The 15,532-nt window shown below is 38.7% G+C and overlaps 1 protein-coding gene across 1 annotated transcript; it reads right to left on the bottom strand.

Moving 5' to 3' along the window:
- Window positions 1–2,156: 2,156 nt before the first annotated feature.
- rmnd5b (required for meiotic nuclear division 5 homolog B) lies at window positions 2,157–14,584 on the bottom strand. The gene is made up of 10 exons (XM_079839497.1): window positions 14,514–14,584; window positions 13,289–13,456; window positions 11,235–11,377; window positions 10,676–10,813; window positions 10,412–10,512; window positions 8,819–8,985; window positions 7,404–7,569; window positions 6,986–7,088; window positions 6,345–6,499; window positions 2,157–3,040 (listed from the first exon to the last, which is right to left on the bottom strand). Exons 2-10 carry the CDS (start codon window positions 13,425–13,427, stop codon window positions 2,977–2,979), a joined length of 1,176 nt encoding a protein of 391 aa, XP_079695623.1. The 5' UTR covers window positions 13,428–13,456; window positions 14,514–14,584; the 3' UTR covers window positions 2,157–2,976.
- Between the last annotated feature and the right edge of the window lie 948 nt (window positions 14,585–15,532).

Raw genomic sequence — 15,532 nt, 5'->3', positions numbered from 1 at the left:
TTCGAACCGCTGAATCGACTCGCTGATTTGTTTCCGCTCAGAAGCTTCCTGAAGCAGTGTTTTGAAATCGGTTATTACTATATAAGTCGGTTTTTTTTTGGCGCACGAAAAATATTCTCGTCTCTTTATAATATTAATATTGAACCACTGTACTCACATGGACTGATTTACATATGTTTTTTTAGTACATTAATGGATCTTGAGAGTGTAAATTACATTGATGCCTATGCAGGCCTCACTGAGCCTTCGGATTTCAACAAAAAATATCTTCATTTGTGTTCCGAAGATGAATGGAGGTATTACGGGTGTCGAACGGCATGAACATTTAACAGTACATTATTTTTGGGTGAACTAACCCTTTAAGAGTTAGATGAGAAAAACATAAACTTTGCTGTACGTTATGGTCACAATTTCAAAGGCATTTTAAAAGATTGTCAACTTTTTATTACAACAAAGACTAAGCTTTAATAGTATCAAAGGAATCAAAACAAATGTCTTGGCATCTACTTACGTCTTGGTGAGCCTTTACAGCTTCTCCTGAGAACTGAGGTTTCCCTCTTGTGGGAGTAAAGGGTCAACACCTCAATGAAACAGTTTGCTGGCTATTGTTTTCAATAATTTCAGTCAGGAAGGATTCTTATGCCCATAACATCAACAATCAAATGGCTGTAATCCAAGTCCGTTTGGTTTGTAGTGAAGCAAAGAATATGTCATAAACCAATAACCTACAACAATTATTATGAACATACGTTGCCGTTCATAAATGTTTTTTTTAAATCAGTCCAAGGCTGCATTTATTTGATCAAAATACAGTAAAAAATAGTAATATTGTGAAATATTTCTACCATTACTCCAGTTTTCAGTGTCACATGATTTTAGTAGAAACTTTGATGCATTTTTTGGTATTCTTTGAAAAATTGAAAAAAAAATTGAAATAGAAATCTTTGAAATGGTCTTCTTCTTTGATCCTATACATGCATTGTATTTGCATGTATAACATTGAAAGTAGATACTAAGAGAAATCATTGCATATTAAAAGAGTATAAAATATTATAGAGGTACTTTTAATGATTAAAAACGGCTTTATGCATCTGTACAATGTATTCATTTATAAAACCTGTGTAGAGGCAAACAGAAAACTCAAAAGCTGAGTATAAATCTTTTTATTATTAGATGCAAGTATAATAAACATACTGTTAGAAGATAAATATTTACAATAGTTGCCTTGCAGTAGTTAGTAGAGAAAGCAGAGTCATTTCTCAATCACTGAATGAAAACTAAAACAAAAAAGCACTTCCTTAAACTCACAATACTCTGCTTTGATCTTACAAATTTCAGGGAGGTAATAAATGATTGTCTACTAAAAGAAATAACAGACAATGTTTATTATCAGCACATGTCAGTGGCCACACAGCACTCCTACACACCTCTTAAAGAGGACAGCCTTTGCTTTTTACCAAAATAAAGAAAAGAAAAAAAAGAGACATTGTTTGCTGAAGAAAACAGCTGTGCTGGTACGCCCGACCTTCGAGAATGTCAAAGAGTTCTGGTAAAGGTTTTCTCTCTCAGATAGGCGACGGAGACTCAGGTCTGGATCATGTCTGTCAGAAAAGCTTTAGGTGGGCAGGGTTTTGAGATTTCAATTTTTTCCATTTAAATCACTGTAAAAGGGCAAACCACACATTCCGCTTCGGCATGCACATTTCAAGATAACGATCTCAAAGTGAAACGGAACAATTAGCAGTTACATTGTGTTAAAGCCAGTGAGCATCTGATGAATATCCTGAGGGATACAATATTATTCCACCTTCTCCCTTCACCTATACAGATATAAACAGTGAACTTTACATTCAGGGATTATGGGAAACACCTGGAAAGTCTCATCTTGATGGCAAACATTAAAACACAGTCAGTCTACCATCAACTGTACATTAACGGGCATATAGTTTCATTTACGTTATGCTGGCAAAGTTTCAATCACTAATGCAACTGTCTGCAGAGGATGCATTTCTCAAATCAGTGTGTGTTTTGATGTAAGCAGAAGAGCCCAAATATGTGAGAGCTAATGCAAGCCCAGTCAAATCTGTTAAAACAATATGTGTGTGTGTGTGTGTGTGTAAATATATTACATATGTAATTATACTAATGAAAAGATATACCATCACAAATCACTGCGGTTTATTAATTAAACTTTTTTTTTTTTTAAACAGAGCAAGACACATGGTTTGGATGAAGAGGTTTCCTCTGACATCAGACCAGCGCGAGGAACAAGATCACAATCTGCACACACACACACATCCTCTGATCTCTGATGAATATTCACACTGATGCACTAATCAAAATGCCATTCACTCCAATTACATCCTTTATTACATTGGGAAGGGAGACGTAATTTGTTTATAAATCAACAGGCACCCGTTCACCAATCGTTTTTATTCTGTAATTGTTAATATACATACTGAAAACCCATTTCTATCACGTACATGTGCAAAGAATCCCTGTTCATGAATTTAAATGTGATTTCAAAAGAGGAAACTGTGGATATATTCTGGCAAGAAGTCACCCACACAGATGCATCACGCCCATTTGCTTAATAAAAGTCTCAAAAAAAAGAAAGAAAAAAGAGAGGTGTTATACCATGGAAACTTAAAAATACTCTGCAATTAAAACAAATGAAGAGGAAGCGAAATGCGCACACACATACATACTCATAAAAGCCTATTTATACTAGGCCTTGTTAACAAATGAATGATCCGCAATATCTTTTCCTCGTTAGGTACACTTACTGACTCGGGTTCTACAGGTGTGTTGCCATGGCCACCGGCCTCTGCAAACTAAAAGCCTTTGGAGAGGGAGGTGGCGTCGCGGGGGAGAAGCCGCCACAGAAGGCTCGTCATGCCAGTGAATGAGGATCATTCTAACTGCGGCTCCAAGAGCCCTTCAACGCGTCATTCAGCTACGCTCCGAAAAAAGACATCAGAAGAAGATCTGTTTGGCATCTGATGGATTCTGCTCCATTGGACAATATGGGCATTTAAGTCTGGGAAGAGAGTTTAAGACATTGTCAGTAAAGAAAATTATTTAATTTCAATACATTTATAACTGAAAACAACAATGAACCCTTTAAAAGGATCCCATGTTGTTAAGATTTGTATGGCTTAATATAACAAATTATGTCTCTTACTGAAATATGTAGTTGAAAACCCACGAAAGATCTATGTTATTTAAAAAATACATTACATATTTGGACAATGGGCGGTGCCATTTTGTTTGCGTTCTAGGTCGATGACGTAGAATGGTTGCAATCGGCAATAAACTGGCACTACCCGCAGCTATTTTTACCACAACACACCTCGAAAAATGTTTCGGAGTTAAACAAAACCAATTAATTGCTTTGTAATTGCATTTAAAACACACGTGCATGCACACATCCACGCACTGTGCGCGCACACATGCTCAATCAGCTGTAATGTTATACATGAGGTTGACTTGCCTAATTTGTCACCTGGTTCCGATTCGCCAGGCCAGCACTCTCCCTGGCTGAATCCGAAATCGCCCCCTATACCCTCAAATAGGGCATTATTTGAGGGGACACCCATATGTAGTGGTGTCCGAAACCATAGTGGACGTTATTGAGTGCACTCATTCAATCCCACATTGCACCGCAATAACGAGTGTACAGCCGATGTACACACAACAGCTGTCCGAATTCACTTACTCGTTTTCATTCACTCATCAAGTGAACTGTATTAGTGGATAACGTAAGGAATAGTGATTGAGGTTTTAGGGGGCGATTTCAGATTCAGCCCCTGTCGTGGAGACTGATGAGGGCAGCCCATAACACATCTCGATTGAGACAGAGCAGTCTGTCAGATGTGTGTGTGCATTGCTATGTGGTTGCTACTAGGTTCTCGTGCTTGAATGTTCAAAAAACACCTTAACTTAACCAGGCATTGCCTCTTTGCTTTGCATTGCCCCGGGCGGGAATTATTGAAATGAGGGATATTGTGATGTGTACATTCCCGCAAGAAAACACAGGACTACAATCAAGGCATTTCAGGGAGTTCAGAAACAGTACGTACTGATATAGAGAATATATATAGAGTGGACTTTGAAAAAGGTTTGCAAAGTTACAAAACACATTCTCAAACAGCAACATTACACACTAAAGAAAGTTGAAAATGTACAAAAGCATCATAGGTCCTCTTAACATCAAACGAATGACAATTCATCTTTAAAAAGTGAAGAAAAGCTTAAGAATGGGTTAAAACAGATGCATTAAAAAGTTAAAAATAAGATTAGCAACAATCTGTCAACTACTGCTACGGCTGGTAGCAATAACTGCAGATTGCACTTTTTAAATAATCAGGCATCAGGTCTAGGGTCAGTTTGCCAGCATAGATTAAACATTAAATGTAAATGTAGAGTGATGTAATACATAATAATTTATTAAATTTATATAGCGCTTTTCTCTGCACTCAAAGCACTTTACATATGGAAGAGGGGAATCTCTTGTCTGGCTATCACCAGACCAAGCTCAATTTAAAGGATTAATTCAGTGATTTAGCATTAAGCTTTGCATCAGTAGAAACCCGGTAGTATATTCAAATTATGGTACTTTCCCCCCTCATATCCCCCTGAGACGAGAAAATTATGCATTTTAATTCTGGAAAAATCCTCAGATGACGCAAATATCGTAATTTTGCGTCATCGGAGGATTTTTTAGCCAGAGCCTAGAGACTACAGCCAGTAGATGGAGCTGTTCCGCATGTTTTCCACCCGCCCATAGGGGAGAGATCTCACTCACAGAATGTAAATTCGCTAGGCTGCTGCCGGCCGGCTCGGGCATTAAAGGGATAGTTCACCCAAAAATGAAAATTAGCCCATGATTTACTCACCCTCAAGTCATCCTAGGTGTATATGACATTCTTCTTTCAGACGAATAAAATCGGAGTTATATTACAAAAGTCCAGGCTAATCCAAGCATTATAATAGCAGTAATAGTTGCTCTGTTTTTGAAGTCCATAAAAAATGCATCTGTCCGTAAAATAACGTGCTCCACGCGGCTCTGGGGTGTTAATAAAGGGCTTCTGAAGCGAATCTATGCGTTTGGGTGAGTATGACTTGAGGGTGAGTAAATCATGGGCTAATTTTCATTTTTGGGTGAACTATCCCTTTAATAACCCTTTTTAATGAATTCCTATGAAAGTTAAGCTTCCAAATGCAATCTGATAACGCACCAGACTGGACACACGCTGAGAATGACTGCCATGCTAACCTCAGCTCTGCTCAGCTCAGCTCTTCGCGTGATGAATGAAATCTGACTCCTGCTGCGTTTGTGTCGTGACTTTCGTTCGGCTCACTCACATTTTATTGAAAAGACACATTCAGTTTTTAATTGTAGTGTCTGTTCTCTAACTGAACGAAATGATTGTATTACTATGAATATCAAAACTAGGGTGGAGGCGGTGCCGCGGTGGGCAAGTGATAACCAGTAGCCGTGGCTTTGGGAGTGGCCTTGTAGAGCAGCGAAGCAAGTGCATTCTGGGAGTTGTTGTCTTTCATTCACATGAGACAAAAATACATTTTATGTTTTTTTCGGTCTAGAAGGCACCAAATTCTAAAATAATTTCACATTTCTACTACATAAATGACCCCGTTTAAATACACATTCATCTTCCCAGCACTGAAGTTCCCCTTTAAGATTGAACATTGGTCTGGGGAGTCTGCCATGTATTTCTACTGCACAAGAGGCGTGATAAACGAGCATAAATTCAATGACTCTGTACGCAGTTGGATAGTCCTTCACCCAATCAGACCACAAGAGGTGTGATCAACGGGCAACGACCCATCTCTTCTCTATCCGTCATCGTGTTAAACCCGCCAATAGCGCACCATGTGGATAAGCCAGTTTGTGATTGGTTCCCGCAAAAGTGTAACAGAAGCAGTAGAAATTAATGTACAGGTTTCCAGACTGAGCTGCAGGGCGAAATCAAATCGCCAGCAGATCAGGCTGGGTTTACCCAGTTTAGGGAATCTCCTCAACCACCACCAATGTGTCCACCTGGATGATGCGCCAGAACACACACCAGTTTATTGGTGAAAAGGAGACAGATGATGCCAATCAGTATATGGGGATGATTAGGAGGCCATGATGGACAGAGACCAATGGGCAAATTTGTTCAGGATGTCAGGGTTACACCCCTACTCTTTTTCGAATGACATCCTAGGATTTTTTCATGACCACAGAAAGTCATGACCTTAGTTTAACATCTCACATCTAACATCTTTCCGAAGGACGGAAAGTAAAATTAATTTGTGCCTGGGTGATGAATAAGTCTTACTTTCCAGCATTGGTGAGTTTGTTAAGAGCGTCTCTGGATATGACATGTCCACAGATGAGCTTCATGGGTGGATTGCTCTCTGATGTCTGTTGCCTCAGGATAGGACAGGCAAACACAGAGTGATACCAGCACTTCTTTCCCAGGTCTATTTCAATCTAAACACACACAGAGCAGGGATGAATAGCTAAAGCATTAATTCCTTTGAAATTACCACTGTTATGCTTTAGTAATTATAATTAGCAGATGTATCAGCCAATCATTGGCCAATAAAAAGTAATTAGACATGCATGCCTCCATGAGCTTGGCTGTTTTCAGAAAGAATCGGTATGTATCAGTCTTTTATAAATATGATAAAACTAAAGACTCTTCAGTGATATGAAGGGTGCAATTCTAATCTATAGGTACTCAAGGTTAACACGAGATTGGCAGAAACTTTGTGTGTTATGTACCCTTTAAAAAAAACTGAACCATCAAAATACTGGTATCAGTAAATCTAGTTCCAAGTCATTAGTGCATGCCTCATTATAATGTAAACATTTCACATTACAATTCATACAAGCAAAATATTTAAACAAAGACATTTAGACATTTAAAATCAACAAGATTAAGAACAAGCATTAAAGGTAAAGAGAGAGACTTACTGGCAGCTCATCCTTATGTGTCCAAACACCGCTGCACTGTCTCTGTTCAATAACCTGTTTGATGTTCATGAGGACAGGCAGCGCCATACAGCCGGATGCAAAACTGATGGAGAGTCAAAGAATCAAAACAGGATTTAGTAATAAAGTAATAATAAATCATTCAAGCTAAGAAAAGCTTTTTCTGTCAATACAAATTGCAAGAAATTGCCTAAAACAGAGCATGAATGTCAATCGATAACAGTACATTATGCGGATGAGCACTGAATAAACATTACAAAAAGTGGCCTTTCAAGTTTAACTTTTAAAAGCGTGCCTCAATACCCTTACCTGACATCTAAGTAATCATTGGTTAGGGCCTACTCTTAAAATCCTACATGATCAGGTGAGATTTTAGAAGATTGTAGACTTTTTTTCTGACCTGACACTGAGTGGGGACTCCACAGAGAGTCCAAGCAGGGCGCAAGCGTCCCGTGTGAAGATGTTGCAGATCTCTGCCCACTGATCCGTCTCCAGCAGACTGCGGTAGGGAGAGTTCTCTATCCCATGGCGGAGGTACACTAGACTACCCATTAAGATCTGAATATCTAGAGAGGACACACAAGGCTCAGATGTCAGACTTTTGTTTTGTTCAAAATAATGAATCAGGTAGTGTAACACAGCTGTCAATGCATCAAGAACTTTAAAATTAATATAATAACTGCTTCAAGTAACAAGACATTACTGGTAAAATAACCTCAATGGTGATTTGGTGGTTCCACCCATATGTTTACATAAAATAGTTATTAAAGCTACACTATGTAACTTTCCATCCACTAGAGGTCGCCTGTTCAAAATAAAGGCGTAGTTTGATGACGCCACGTTTGAGCGCAGAATCTTGGGACATGTGGTCTTCACCTCACAGCCGGTGGAAAAGAGTCAGGATAGGACTCGGGCAGAAATCATGTTCATGGATGCGATTATTAACATTACTGTAGTCTGAAGCAGAGCAGGACCGAGTGTTGTGGAGCTGAGCAAGGCCACTGTAGTGATTGAAGAGCGGGACTGTTATTATGGCATAGTCGCCGGCGGGACTTTTATTATGACACGGTTGCCGGCGCCACTTCCTCTTTTCCAGTCATGAGTATATGAGGTAACGCAACTCTGTTTATCGTATTAGATATATCTGAGTGTGTTGAAAAGGAAGTTATGACGTTCGCTCGGCGGCTGCTATGACACTTGTTCACACTGCAGTGAGAGTAAAGTGTTTCACTGAATAAAACCGGAAACCGAGGGTGACGCAGATATGACGCAATCGACAGGCGACTCCCTCACACGCATAGCTCACACGTCCCGGTTCCTCGGTTAAAATAGCAATTTCTCACGATTTACAAATAGTTGGAAACATTTGGGATATTCTAAGTACTCAACTGAACAAAATATATAACACTGACCTAGTGGTTTCTGGATATTTTACTGCAAAAATCCTACATAGTTCACCTTTAAAGGGATAGTTCACCCAAAAAGGAAAATTCTGTCATCATTTACTCGCCCTCAAGTTGTTCCAAACCTGTATGAGTTTCTTTGTTCTGCTGAACACAAAAGAAGATATTTTGAAGAATGTTTGTAACAAAGCAGATTCCCATTTTTTTCCCTACTATGGTAGTCAATGGTTGCTCTAAATGCTTTGTTGCAAACATTCTTCAAAATATCTTCTTTTGTGTTCAGCAGAACAAAGAAACTCATACAGGTTTGGATCAACTTGAGGGCGAGTAAATGACAGAATTTTGATTTTTGGGTGAACTATCCCTTTAAGAAGCAGTTTTTCCATCAATTTGGTACTAAACCTTTCCTCACCTCTCTGATGCTGTGAGGCAAACGGTTGGAAATGGCGTGCATACTGTAAAGCTTCCTGCTGTTTGCTTATGCCCCCGTTGAGCAGGCTGATGAAATAGAGTCTGTGAAGCTTGAACTCAAGGGTGCTGTTTAGATCCAGCAGCCGCTGACGGTTGGTCACCGCCCACCTACCACAGCAACCATACAACCAAAATAACTGTTAGAACTACTAACCTGAAATCTACAACAACAAAACAATATTGTGAGCCAAATCCCATCCAATTCAATGTTCTGAAAGAATCCAGGGTGTTTAAAGGTCCCGTTCTTCGTGTTTTTTTGAAGCTTTGATTGTGTTTACAGTGTGCAATATAACATGTGTTCATGTTTCGCGTGTAAAAAAACACAGTATTTTTCACACTATTTACTTATCTGTATACCGCTGTTTCCACTGTCCTAAAAACGGCTGGTGATTTCCTTGTTCTATAAAGTCCCTCCTTCAGAAACACGTAAGGAGTTCTGATTGTGCAAGCGGTTCCTGTGCTGTGATTCGACCACAGCTTAGCGCACGTGAAAGCGGTTCCTGTGTTGTAATTTGACAGCAGCTTAGCGTACGTTGGAAAGGTCACGCCTCTTAACGGGGAGATGTATGCGTTCAATAATCTCTACAGCGTCCCTGGGAAAGCCAAACAAAGGGGATTTGACTCCTGGATGAAAATAACAGCGTCTCGATGACATGGCGATAAACACACTCAACGCAACAGTTCCTTTTCTCCACGCGACCGTCCGCTTCTCCACGTGGGACAGCAACAAGACCGCGCCCCCTTTTTCGCGTTTCTTTGTGGGCGGAGGTTAGTCTGTTCTACTGCTCTACTGACGTAATTAAAGAAGGAAGTACCAGGATGTAGTCCAAGCCAGCCGTTCGCTGTAGGCTTTGAAAAGGAACTTCTGTTAAATAAAATATCTCGCTTGGCATTGAACTTTGAGCTTTATAATTTTACAGGTATTATTTATGCTCTAACAGCAACATTACACACTAACTAAAGTTTGAACAATGGAATCGCGAAGAAGGGGACCTTTAAAGACTAAGAGGATGTGTATAGATACAACACCATACAAAAGTTTGAGGGTCAATCAGATTTGTGTTATTTTGAAAGTAGTACTCTTATTATCACCAATACTGCATTTATTTGATTAAAAAAAAAACAGTAATATTGTGAAATATTCTTAGCAGTTTTCTTTTTTAATATATTTTAAAAAGAAATGTATTCCTGTGTGTGAATTTGAAGCAGCCATTAGACATAATTCTAATATGCTGATTTTGGTGCTACAGAAATATGTTTTATTATTATCAATGTTAAAAGCAGTTGTGCTGCTTATTATTTTGTGGAAACGGTGATGCCTTCCAAACATAGAAAATAGCATGTTTAAAAGAACAGCATTTATTTAAAAACATTATAAATGTCTTTACTGTCACTTTTGATCAATTTAATGTATCCTTGCTGAAGAAAAGTAATAATTTGTTTTAAAAAATCTTTACTGACCCCAAACTTTTGAAATGTAGCTTACATTAGGACAAAATAAAAAAAGTGGGCAACAGAAAGATGGGACACATACTCTAAAGCTGGTCTGAGATCTTGTGTTCTTAATGCCTCTAAAATGCGGTTGAGCTCGAGAAATGGCTGTTTCATGCTCATGTCGATTACTACACCAGACTCCTGTGGAGATTGACACTCAATGTTAGTGCCAGGATCAAATTGTCAACAAAATACTAGCGCTTATAAATCCAGAGGTTAACATAAATGTGAAGTACAGCTATGTTTACAGAAATGCACACTCATTTTTACAGTATTTTTAGAATAATACAAAAGAAAAGCATACCTGACAGAGGTCCTCTGCAACACTTAGCATACCTTGTCGATACAGGTGCTCTACGATAGTTTCACTGAGGTATTTTTGTCTCTCTGGAGAGTCCCAGACATTCTCAGCTACAACTGCACTCACCTCTGCATCAAAGTTCTGGACAAGAGAACAGCATTTAGACATTTCCAATCACATATTATTTACTATGGTAACTCATACTGCAAGGCTAATTTTACCATTCATGTAGTAAAGAATCTGAGCTGTACTTTGTCACTTTTAACAGACAAACAAAATTGAAAGCAATAAGAAACTACTGGGAATGATGGGAATGTCAAAGGCTCAAAAATATTTGCATGTTCACGGTTCTCTGATGCCAGATAATGTCACATGGTTACAGGTAAACAAATAAAATATTTAACCTTTTATTTTTTTTTATACATTTTTTACTCCAAAGGGTTTCGCAAACCCCAGTTTGGAATACCTTGACTTAGATAAACTGTTGTTGTATATAATGTGCTGTTAATATTTAATGTAATTCAATTGAACAACATAAACAATTCAGATCACAAACTCTTACTCTGTCAATCGCTTTCCCCACTTTCGACACACTGCCATGGATGTCCTTATGCCTTGAGGCGAGCATCTGCACAGTTTCTTTGATTTCCTTGCAGCACTGGGCCATTGTTTGATGGAGCAATGACAAATCCGCATCTTGTACACCTAGAGTAGAAATGGAGTACAATGAAATATGAACAACTGAGCGAACTTTGATCCGAACAGACATATGCTACTGTGACTCATCTATGTAACAGAGTTATCCTTATGTAACCATCTACAAACCTAGCGTGTGGGCTAGAGGTTATACAGCTAAACCGTTTTTTTTTCTCTGTTTTTACATGTTTGTTTGCACTGCAGGCTACTATTTATGCAGGCATCTAAAGTACACCTATTGTTCCTGACTTAATGTCCCAGAATTGTTTTTTCAAAGCTGAAAAGGCACTTGGTTGACTTCCTCCTCCTCCTCCTCCTCCTCTTTTCAGATACAAGCATTGACATATGAATCACTCTCTCAAGCTGATAACTGGCTTTCAGAACTAAAAAAAAAAGTACCAATACACCACAAATGTACCACAGTATGATACCATCATTTTGCAAATTTCAGTACCAATGTAGTGCTATTCAACAGATGAGGCATTGTAATTCATTTCTATCGTGAAAATTAATTAGCATTGACATGCAAGTATGAATGAAATACCATATTGTTGTACAAATGAACTTTTGTCCATTGTCTTTATACAGATTATCTATATATAGGCAACAATTTATTTTACAGTGTCCTTGTTACATGTAGTTACTACTATAATAACTATTAGGGCTGTAACGATTTGACCAAAAATAAAAATCTCGATTAATTTAACATTTTACCTCGATTACGATTAATGAACGATTATTTTGCTCTCTTTTTTGCCCTCATAGTTCACTGATAAGGTTTGTACTGTAAATAAAGCACATAGGCCTACATTTCATTTATTTGAATGCATTAATGAGAGAGTGATTGTGTGTGTGAATTAGTCATACTGTCTCTATTGATTATGAAGCTGTGGTTTGTACTAACTTCAAAAAGTATTAAAATCTATGCTGTAACGGTTGAGTTTCTAAGCTACTTTAGTTATAAATCACAGGGCATCGTTGACAATGAGTTTCTGCACTCCTTTCTGCGCGTGATCTTCACATGATGTGCGAGCTTCTGTCTGAGTGTTCGTGTGTCACAATATATCAGGCATTAGTTCAACATAATACACATCTGATGGTCTAAAATCGCTTCAATGTTCAAACTGGCAGGCCTTAAAACACATACAAATGACAAAGCTTTGTAAGGACGCAAGTGAAAGTGATCTAGTGCGTGTTGTCAGAGGCACGACACGGCTCGGCTCTCTGTCTCACAGAAAAAAGCTCATGAGCACTGAACGGAGAAGTTTTCCATAACGTTGTTCTTGAATAGTGCACAATCGCTTTAATGTTCAAACTGGCAAGCCTTTAAACTCATTTAATTGACAAACTTCATGAGGACGCAAGTGAAAGTGATCTGGCTTCGGGGCTTGCGCGCGCCGTCTCTGTGTGTGTATCAGCGCATATAAGAACGGCGATTAACTTACCTGTATAAACTGTGTAAAACATGCAATAACCATAGTAATTATGAGCATCTATAAACAACGATAACTGCTCCAGCATCTTTCCGTGTGCTTGCAAACTGCACTTGATGTGACTGACGGGGCGGAGTCACGTGAAAACCAAAATAACCGACATGGGAAAATTACGTCGGTTAGAGGTTCTAAATTTCGGTTTCGATTAGTTTTTGGTTAATCATCCAGCCCTAATAACTATAAATTAGGCATATAATTCTAACCCTACCTAAATATATAATCCCACTCTGACAAGGACACTTTACAATAAAGTGTAACTTCACAAATATTCTGCCATGTCACGTGTGTGTCATTCACATGAATCACCAAGCCTTAATTTCATCAGTCACCAATAGATGTTGTTGCCTAAGGTATAGATACCAAATTACCAGAGGCTCATATTGCACCAAAGCACAAATTATGGTGTCCAAGCAGACTCTGAGCTCACCGTAGGCAACCAATCGACTCCTCAGCTCACAGACGTTCCTCAGAAGTTCATCCAGCCGTTCTTCTGACTGATGCCCATACGTAACAAACCTGTGTAGCACCTTCTCAAGCTCCCGTTCCACACACGCACACTGCTCCATCAGCACAGCTTACACACACACACAACGTCCTGCAAAACAACAGAAAATCATCATTACACATCAGGTGTGTAATCTGCTACTACTACCACCACATATTTAGGTTGTCCATTTCAGGCATTAGTTGAATAAAACACAAAATTAAAAACACAATGACTTGAATGTGTTAATCATCTAGTTTAGGTTGGTATGATGGAACTTGGGACTAAATAATTACATATAAAGGCAACCAAACTAATTTCAAGATAGATAATTTAAATGAACAACTTTAACGGAATTATTGCATGACTGAATGCTGATTAAATCAAGCCAATGGGTCAGTAAATGCATTTCAGGAAAGACAAGATTGGCAAAAGTCAGACTGACACCTTGGGTAAAATATATATATATTTTTTTTTTACATAGAATCTAGTATTTATAGATTCATAGCCTATAGACATGATGATGCAACTTCAATATCCTTTTTAAAAATACACAGTTCACTTCCAAGAATTTAGGCTGTTTGTTTTGATGACAACGGGCCTGTGTTGTCATCAAAACAAACAGCCTATGAATACCTTAATTGAAATCCTTAATTGGAATAAAATGTAACACTAAAAAACAATATTGTATCAATGCATAATTAAGCAATCATAAACAACTCTGAATGAAGCTAAGCACGAATAAACAACTGTGAATTTCTCAGTTTAAAACAAAAGCATAAAAAATCTCAGGGTATTGAGGGTCAGGGATATGCAGCCCAAACACTGCATTATGATGAGCTAAAATAGCCAACAACTGTCATTCTTAGTTTATTTCAACTGTTTGAGTAAACCACTGAAATAACATGTATGTCTACTTAAAGAAAACTCTAAAAAATCTTTGAAATTATGCGTTGAAATTAGATGCTACATGATCAAAACAATCAGTTAGCTTGTTAGCTTAACCGGGACAACATCAAGCCATTAGTACGAGTCTAAAACTCGCGAATTCAACCTAATCTTTGACACTAACGATAGCATTTAAGTCATGTCAGTCTAGTACTGACCTCGAACGAATTTTAAAAGGCTGTATCAAACGCGTAAATTAAATAATACATGATGTTCTTGCCTGTTTTGACACCACTTCACCAGCAGACGTCCCTGAAGCGACTCAGTCTGTTCTTCTGGAGTGATGTGTGTGTTTGACGCTCTGCTGCCACCCGCGGCCTGGAGGTGTAAATAGAGTGACCTCAATGGTAAGATCAACAAAGCGTGTGTACAAATCAAATCAAATCGCAACTTGGCCAGTTTGATGGTCTTTAAGGTCATTTCCCAGTCTTAGTAGTTTAAAAGTGTCTATAAAACCAGGCAACAGACTGGAGACCATCTAAAACCAGCAAACTAGCAGGGTTCTTCTTAGGGATGTTATCTATTGTCACTATATATCGCGATAAAAAATGCATATAGTGGCAAAATGGATAGTGACAATATACACTCACCTAAAAGATTATTAGGAACACCTGTTCAATTTCTCATTAATGCAATTATCTAATCAACCAATCACATGGCAGTTGCTTCAATGCATTTAGGCGTGTGGTCCTGGTCAAGACAATCTCCTGAACTCCAAACTGAATGTCAGAATGGGAAAGAAAGGTGATTTAAGCAATTTTGAGCGTGGCATGGTTGTTGGTGCCAGACGGGCCGGTCTGAGTATTTCACAATCTGCTCAGTCAGTTACTAGGATTTTCACGCACAACCATTTCTAGGGTTTACAAAGAATGGTGTGAAAAGGGAAAAACATCCAGTATGTGGCAGTCCTGTGGGCGAAAATGCCTTGTTGATGCTAGAGGTCAGAGGAGAATGGGCCGACTGATTCAAGCTGATAGAAGAGCAACTTGGACTGAAATAACCACTCGTTACAACCGAGGTATGCAGCAAAGCATTTGTGAAGCCACAACATGCACAACCTTGAGGCGGATGGGCTACAACAGCAGAAGACCCCACCGGGTATCACTCATCTCCACTACAAATAGGAAAAAGAGGCTACAATTTGCACAAGCTCACCAAAATTGGACAGTTGAAGACTGGAAAAATGTTGCCTGGCCTGATGAGTCTCGATTTCTGTTGAGACATTCAGATGGTAGAGTC

Source organism: Gobio gobio, assembly GCF_949357685.1.
Source record: "Gobio gobio genome assembly, chromosome: 16".
In the NCBI taxonomy this organism is placed as follows: domain Eukaryota; kingdom Metazoa; phylum Chordata; class Actinopteri; order Cypriniformes; family Gobionidae; genus Gobio; species Gobio gobio.
Note: the sequence above shows the minus strand (reverse complement) of the source record. Positions and strands in the feature narration are given on the sequence as shown.